The sequence below is a fragment of the Vombatus ursinus genome, unplaced genomic scaffold (assembly GCF_900497805.2).
Source record: "Vombatus ursinus unplaced genomic scaffold, bare-nosed wombat genome assembly UNPS02014786.1, whole genome shotgun sequence".
Classification (NCBI taxonomy): Eukaryota; Metazoa; Chordata; class Mammalia; order Diprotodontia; family Vombatidae; genus Vombatus; species Vombatus ursinus.
Genome location: NW_020954564.1, coordinates 44,753,538 through 44,761,779, shown reverse-complemented (window position 1 = coordinate 44,761,779; position 8,242 = coordinate 44,753,538). Strand labels below are relative to the sequence as shown.

General features: G+C 38.0%; 1 protein-coding gene across 3 annotated transcripts in view; it reads right to left on the bottom strand.

The window, feature by feature from the left end:
* LOC114047178 (rab GTPase-activating protein 1) overlaps positions 1-8,242 on the bottom strand; it is a 218,109-nt gene that overhangs the window by 157,755 nt on the left and 52,112 nt on the right. For all 3 annotated transcript variants that reach the window (XM_027867975.1, XM_027867977.1, XM_027867976.1), the window contains exons 3-4: positions 4,990-5,218; positions 665-869 (exon numbers count right to left, since the gene is read on the bottom strand). In XM_027867975.1, coding sequence (XP_027723776.1) covers positions 665-869; positions 4,990-5,218 — 434 coding nt within the window. The remainder of the gene's footprint in view (positions 1-664; positions 870-4,989; positions 5,219-8,242) is intronic.

The following is an 8,242-nucleotide window of genomic DNA, read 5'->3' as shown; positions in this document are numbered from 1 at the left end:
CACTGTACTAATAGTCAGGAGTACAAAGAGAAAACATAAGTCTTGCTCTTAAGTTGGTTTAAATTTAATGGGGAGAAGACTAAAACATAAAAAATATGATACAAGAGAGAGTAAGATGAGTATAAAAGAGATATTTAGTCAAAGAGTTAAGAAAAATTTGAAGAGGGAGATAAAAGAAACTAATTATATAGGATGTTTAATAAACTGCAAAAGGAGAAAAGGGAAACGCCAATGTGGATCGTAAGGGAAGCCTTCAATGTGAGACTTGAGCTGTGCCCTGGGGCATCCTAGTGTAAAATAAAGATACAGTATTATAACAATGACTCACATTTATATAGCACTTTGAAGTTTACATGACATCTTTCTTTAGCATGGTCATGTGAAGAATGATGTATATATTTTGTTCTCCCCATTTTGTAGTCAGGAAATAAAGTTTTTAAGAGGTTCCATGACAGGGCTACACAGTTAATGTCAGAATCAAAATTCAAAACCAGGTCTCCTGACTTTAAGTACAGACCTCTTGCTCTTATTCCTTAAGTAGAAAAGAAGGAGTACTATGGCATTTTAATTTGAACTTGAGCAAAGGCATGAAATACTAGTATAACATGAAAGAGGATTTATGTTACAGAGTTAGGGTAAAATAAGATTAGGAAGAATATTATACCTTACAGTTCCTTCAGACACATTTGGCACAGAAAGTGTCACATTGAGAGAGATCTGGCACTGGCCTCGTAAAATAGACATCATCCTTAGGGCTTCCACTTCACTTCTGGGAGCATTCACTGAGGCACAGCCCAAGTACGTAAGTTTGCTGAAGACCACACTGTCCTCATCTGCCACTGGTGTAAAGGGACTGGACTCTTCAGAATCTGAACAAAAGAAGGAAATAAGTCTCTGGTCAGTTTTCACATTTTGTTGGTCAGAATATATTCTGTGCAAAAAAATCTATAAGCAAAGTTTAGGTTCTGAAACTGTTAAGTGTTAAGGAGAACATGTGATGCAATCTTAGAAAGTAAGACCAATGGAAGCCAACAAACCACTTGGCATGAGTTACTAATTTTTAACATAGACTTATTTTAGGAATTGCTTATCACTTGCACTCTGATTCTAAAATGTGAAGCAAGGCCTGAGGTGCAGTTAAAATTCATAAAACTGTCTTCTTGTTTTTATTTCACAGTTTTTATTCAGATTAATTCAATATTATGTGGTAAGCTTCATGAGGTCAAGATCTCATCTTATCCAAATAATATATCTCCCCCAGCATCTTGCACAGAGACCTGTATCTTTCCTCCCTTTTACTACTAATTTCTCAGAAAACACTGCCTCCTCTTCTTGCCTTCCATTTTCCTCTCTTTTCACTCACTTCTCATACCTTTCCAATAAGGCTTGAGATCTCACTTAAATAAAACGGATCTCTTTCCAGTTACCAGTACTTCATAGTATGACAAATCTCACGCTCTTTTATCAGTCCTCATCTTTTTGGACCTTTCCATGTTTACCTTCTTCTCTTCATAGATTCTTTCCCTATTCTGGATTTTTATGACAGTGCTCTCTTAGATTTCCTCTTATATGTCTGACCATCCCATCTCAGTGTCATTTGCTGACTCATCAACCATGTCATGTCTACTCACTGCTGAGGATCTCTCTTGGGGCCTATTTTCTTTTCTTTCTACATTCTTTCTTTCTTTCTTTCTTTTGCTAGGCAATGGGGTTAAGTGACTTGCCCAGGGTCACACAGCTAGTGAGTGTTATGTGTCTGAAGCCTGGATTTGAACTCAGGTCCTCCTGACTCCAGGGCCGGTGCTCTATCCACTGTGCCACCTAGCTGCCTCCATACTTTCTTTTGGTGACCACATTAGCTACTATGGGATTAATTACTATCTCTGTTCAAATGACCCTTAGCTTTTAAAGCTTTTACAATTTGGGCCTAATCTACTTTACCAGTCACAATGTTCATGAATCCTTTTCCCATCCTCTATGATCAAGTCAAGCTGGCCTTCTTTCTGTTTCTCAACATGGCACTCCATCCCTGGTCTCTGCGCCTTGGCACTGCCTCTCCCTCATACTTAGAAAGACCTCCTCTTTCTCCTGGTTTCTACTTCACAGAAACCCTCACTTCCTTCAAAACTTGGGTTAAACGTCATTTTCTACATGATGATTTTTCTGAGCCTCCCCGTTGGCCAGTGCTCTCTTCCTGAAATTACTTTGTCTTTATTTTTGTATCTATCCAATATAGAATATATACTATATGTATGGATGCACATGTACACACATGTATACACACGCGCGCACAAACGCTGTCTCCCTCAATAGAATATGTTTATAAGCAGGGACTGTTTCAGTGTTGTCTTTGTACCCCCAGGCATAGTATAGTGCCTAGCATACAGCAGGTGCTTACTAAATGCTTACTGATTAACTGATTGATGGTTGACAGATCTATATGTTGGGTGCTAATGTCCTTGAACTCCAGTCCCATATTACTAACTGCCTACAAGAAATTTTGAACTGGATGTCCCACAGGCATCTCAAACACTAACATGTCTTAAACAGAACTAATCATCTTTTCCATCAAACCTATTCTTCCAAGCTTTTTCATTTTGACCATCTTTTCAGTTCCTTCTCCCTTATTCCATATGTCCAAATAGTTGCCAAATCTTGATGATTCTTCCTCTAGTCTCAGTCTCTCTTGTATTTGTCACTTTTTCTCTACTCACAGAGGTAACACTCCTTTTCAGGCCTTAATCACCTCTCACTGAGATTACTGCAGCACTTCAAATTATTTCCCTATTTCATAGCTGCCCTCTCTCAAATCTATCCTTCCACACATTTGCCAATGTGACTTTGCTAAAGCAGAAGCCTAGAAAATCTCTGCTCAACTTAATAAACTCTAATGGTTCCTTACTACCCTTGGAGTCAAATATAGATTCCTCTTTTTGGTTTTCAAAGCCCTTTACAAACTTGATCTTACCTCCCTTTCCGGCCTTATTATACCTTAAAGCCTAAAACTGCATTAAGACTTTTGAGATACCCTGTATATTATTTTCCTTCATGTAATCTACAGTCAATTCAAATTGACCTATCTTTTATTACTCACAAAAAATTTCTGTGTCTTTGCACAGGCTGTCATCCATTTATGGAATATATTCCCACCTCATTCACATCTCAAAATTCCTACTTTCCTTCAAGTACTATCTTCTACATGAAATCTTTCCTTATTTCTCAAGGTACAACTGCTCCCCTTCCTCTATCAAATTATTTATTTATTTATTTTGCATATACACACATTTTTCCTGATAAAATGTAAGCTGTTTGAGGGCACAAATTTTATTTTTTTCTCTGTATCCCCAGTGTCTGGTATATAGTAGATATTATAAAATGCTTGTGGACTGGCTATAGTACAAACCAGATTTCTGTTGAATGTATAACTTTTCATCATCAAAAACTGCAAACTACTACAGTAGATATGAATCCATGAAACTTCTGTCTCCTCTGAATTATATACGTGCTTTACTTCTTGAGGGAAGCTTTTCACATTCCTTTCCTACCTAATAGATTTCCATAGTTAAATTCTTTGTCTAGGTCCTGGTCACTTTAAATCTGGACTATCATCGAATCTTTTTTTAATCACTATTCTATCTTCCTTCAATTATGTCACAAAAATGTCACTTTTCTTACCCCTCACCTCTGCCATTAACTACCTTTCCTCACCCACAGATGGTTCCTCTTTGATTTCCCTATTAGTCAGGACAACAACTGTGTTTTAATCATCTTCATATCTTCCATAGCCCTTTCCAAAGAAAAATGATAGTTTTTAAGTGCCTTTGTAAAAAGCACATTGGTGGTTGATAGCTAGGGAGGCCATGGAGTTTAGATAAGACATTAATACAGATAGTTATAAAATTAAGTTATTTTAGGACTAATGGGGAAAAAAACAAAAAAAAACTACTGACTGAGATCTGTGGAGATTTAATTTGAATAAGCCTTCAAGAACTCAACTCAATTCAACACGCATTCATTAAATACCTACAATATGCAAGGCACTGTGCTTAGCCATGAGCATAAGAAGACAAAACAAAAAATAGTGCTCATGGAGTAGATGTGATACTAGATAAAGGAAAAGATAGGGATTCTAGAAGTGATCAGATAATAGCTGTCAAAATAATCATCTAAACCGCAAGTCAGACGATGTCATTCTCCTGCTTAGAAATCCTCTTTCAGTGATTCCCTCTTTCTCTTAGGATACAATACAAATTTATTAGGCCTTCACAATCTGACTTTAGTTTAACTGCTCAGATTTATTTTGTATTACTCTTCTTTACATACTCTATGCTCCTGCCAAACCAGCCTACTTGCTATTCCCCCTTCTATGCCTTTGTATGGGCTGTCCTCCACATCTGAAATGTATTCTCTTCTCACCTCTACTTAGAATTTTTAGCTTCCTTCAAGGCTCAGGTGTTACCTCTTAATGGAAGTCTTTCCTGATCTACCTGGTTATTAGTGCTTCCCCCCTCTCCCCAAACAAATTATATTGTATTATTTTTTATTACTTTTCATTTTGTATCAGTGAGGAATTTAAATTCCTTAGGGGCAGAAATTTTTTTTTGTTTTTGTTATTGATCTCAGTACCTAGCACTGTGCTTCGTACAGAGGAGGCATTTATTAAAAGTTTGCTGAAATGACTCAGTAAGAAATAAATTCAAAAGGAAATTTAGATGGCACATTTATATCCATCAAGACCTGAGAATAAAAGTTCCTACAAAGAAGGAACTGTATTTATATCCATTCTGAAAAGAGCAGAGTACAGAATGTATATAAATATGAAAACAGCATTAACCATAGCCTGGGTGACCTGGTTCTGGTTCTGCTGCTAACTCTCTACATGATCTTGAGCAAATAACGCCAATTCTTTGGGCCTCAGTTTCTATGGATTAGACTAGATAACTCACTTCCTTCAGAGAACAGAATCTCAGGCAACAGAACATTCCTAACCTCCTTGTCCAGGTTTCACTGGCAGGCTCATCTCTGGTTTCTGGAGTCCTGCTAATGACACTGGGTTAATAGTAGATGAAGTGGAGAGTTCATTGGCAAGGGGCCCATCTCCTTCTCCGTCAATCTGCGTTCTTTCCATATGTTCTTTGTCACCATCTTCCATCGGTGGGTCCATCAGTACATCCTCTAGCTCTTTCTGCAGCTGCTGTTCACTTCCATTCCCTACAATCTAAGGGTCATAAACACACGCAATCAGCAAGGACAAAAGAAAGACCAGCAATGATTAAAATGGGGTCTATGCTTCAAATAAATCATCAGTCTTTCTTTTAATACAAAGATATCTTCCATTGCTTGTTAAAACAACAACAACAACAACAACAACAACAGAACAAATCAAGACTGGTAGTAAGTGGAGCTGCAGCTGCCTTCTTAATTCATACAATTCCCCTTCAATACTTGAAAATTTGTGATTTCACTTATGGGAACTCCTTTTAAGGAAACAAACTAACTTCTCATGTGTGTTTCATCTGTTGTTATTGCTTCCCTCTGTTCCCCCAACATATGAGAGGAGGAAAGTGATGACCTGTTGGGCAATTTTTCTGATGCTGAATCACTTCTTACTTAACTATGCCGGTTCTGGAATTAATTACAGAGAGTCTATGGCAATACTCATACACAAAGCCTTTTTAGTTTAGTGGGATCAGAGCATGAAGGTGTAACCCTGGAATCTCCAGCCTTAACCAGGGGAGCATAAGCTCTGGTAGATTCTATGCCAATCTGGAAAGGCTCTGAAAACAAATCCAGTAAAATGTCATTTGAGGACCCATCTAGCTAAGCCTAAAGATCTCTATAACCATCAGTATGACAACTAAGTATAGAATATTTCTAGCCATAGCAACTAATTCACATGGTCTAATGAGGCAGAAAGGGGCTGTGAAAAAGGTAACTACACCAATTAAATCATGTATCCTTGAGGTTTTGAAGTATATGAATGAATATGTGACATCCTACCAAAGTTGTCTTTTTGAATCCTTCGGTTTACTCAACTAGTGCCTACTGGCATTTTTGTATTTTTATATGCCCAGCAGGACAGGGCTTATAATGGAACATTAATTAGTGCCCTCTTATACTCTGAAAAATAAGTAACTATCAAACGTTTATGATCACTTATAAAAGCATTCCATTAGATCACTGTATATTTTATCACATCTATCTCAAGTAAAGGTCATTAGGTATTTTTGAGGAAACCTACTGCTATATGAGCAGGTGCCTATAACTTTGACACATTCAGACTATGAGTGGTAAAAAGACTAATGCAATACAGAATGAATTGAAGTCCCATTTCAGGAATAGTATTTCTTTTCTTGTCTTCAAAACAGCTTATTTCCAAGCACTAGATGATCATGAGCAAAGCAAAAAAGTACACGAGCAAGTGGTGCCTGGCTTGTAATAATGACAAATAAGCTTGACCTCATGTTTTTGCAACTTAGGGAAAGGCAATGTTAAAGAAAAAAAAACAAACCCAGAGACTGATTTGGGAGGCATCCCAAATAATGAATTAAATTAAACAAGTATTGATGGAGCAACTACTATGAGCAAAGCACTGTGCTAGGTGCAGTGGGGGAGAAGGGTAAAAAATCATAGCCTCAAACCTTACGCAACTTATAGCATAGTAGGAAAGATAATTATGCAAAAAAGTACTATACTAGGAGGAATGTAAAAATGCAATAAGCCAAGTACAAAGTCTTATGGCTGCTGTGAGGACAGTAAAATAACAGGACAAGAGGACTGAGAACTGGAAAACATCTTAAGACATCAATCAGTCTAACCCTTTTTACTTCACACATAAACAAGCCTAAGTCTAGGAGTGGGAAAATGACATGCCCAATGCAACATAACTAATAAAAGAATAGTTCCTATATTTGAACCCAGTGATCTTGCTATTATAACACACTGCAATTACACAAAAATTCAGAACAGAGGTGTGGCAGGATCAAAATTATACTTGAGAAGAACTAATCTATCAGGAATTTGCAGGTCAGACTGGAGTTCAGAGATACTGGAGTAAGTACCATCTTGGAAGCTACTCAACAGTCTAGTTGAGACCCAACTATATCCTGAAGCAGAATAGTGGAAATAGGGACTAGAGAAAAGGATATGGATGAGAGGGAGCAAGCTTAGACTTATGAAGTAAGGGAAGAAACAAAGATGACTGACTCTGAACATCTCTTTTATGTATATATGCCTCCTTTCTTCTCTGATACCACTATTATCCTGGTACAGGCACTTTTCACCTTGCAGTTGGACTACTGCAATAGCTGCTGGTTGGTTGCCCTAATTCAGGTCTGCCTCCACAGTCCAGTCCATCATCCACTTAACTAGGAAAGTAATCTTCCTAAAGTATAGCTCTCATCATGTCAACCCTCTATTTAATAAAATCCAGTGACTCCTTATTAACTCTGGGATAAAAAACAAAATCCTCTGTCTGCTTCTTAAAGTCCTTTATAACCTAGGCCAGGGGTGGGGAACCTGTGGCCTCCAGACCATGTGTCCTTCTAGGTCCTTGGGTGTGACCTTTTGACTGAATCCAAGTTTTACAGAACAAATTCTTTTATTAAGGGGATTTGTTGTGTGAAGTTTGGATTCGGTCAAAGGGCTGCACTTGAGGACCTAGAGAGCCACATGCGGCCTCGAGACCATAGGTTCCCCACCCCTGCTCTAGCCCTTTCCTACCTTTCCACTCTTCTTAAACCTTAGTCCTTTCCACAAACTCTTTGATCCAGTGACAATTCCTTGATGAGACATTTCATCTCCTGAAGGTGCATTTTTACTGACTGTTCCCTATGCTTGGAGTGCTATCTACCTTCAACTGCAGCTCTTTGCTTTCCTGACTTCCTTCAAGTCTCTACTAAAACCCCATCTTTCACAAGAAGCTTTTCCTGATTGCTCTTAATGCTAATGTCTTCCTCTGAGGTTACCTCCATTTTACTAAAGTTAGGAGGGAGGTGAGAAGCAAGGCGAAGGCTCGACAACTCATTAGGTGACTACTATGCTCAAGGTTCTATGCTCAGCACTAGAAATCTAAATGCAAAAATAAAACAGTTCCTGCCCTTACATTTTTTGGATGACAAAGTTTTATATATGTTGAGGTGCAGGTGTCAAGAGGATATTTAGGTAGATACAGGGATTTGCTTTTGGTTGCACAGCAAATCAGAGTTAGGATTCAGTTGGAAATGGTGGGTAAGAATTAAGG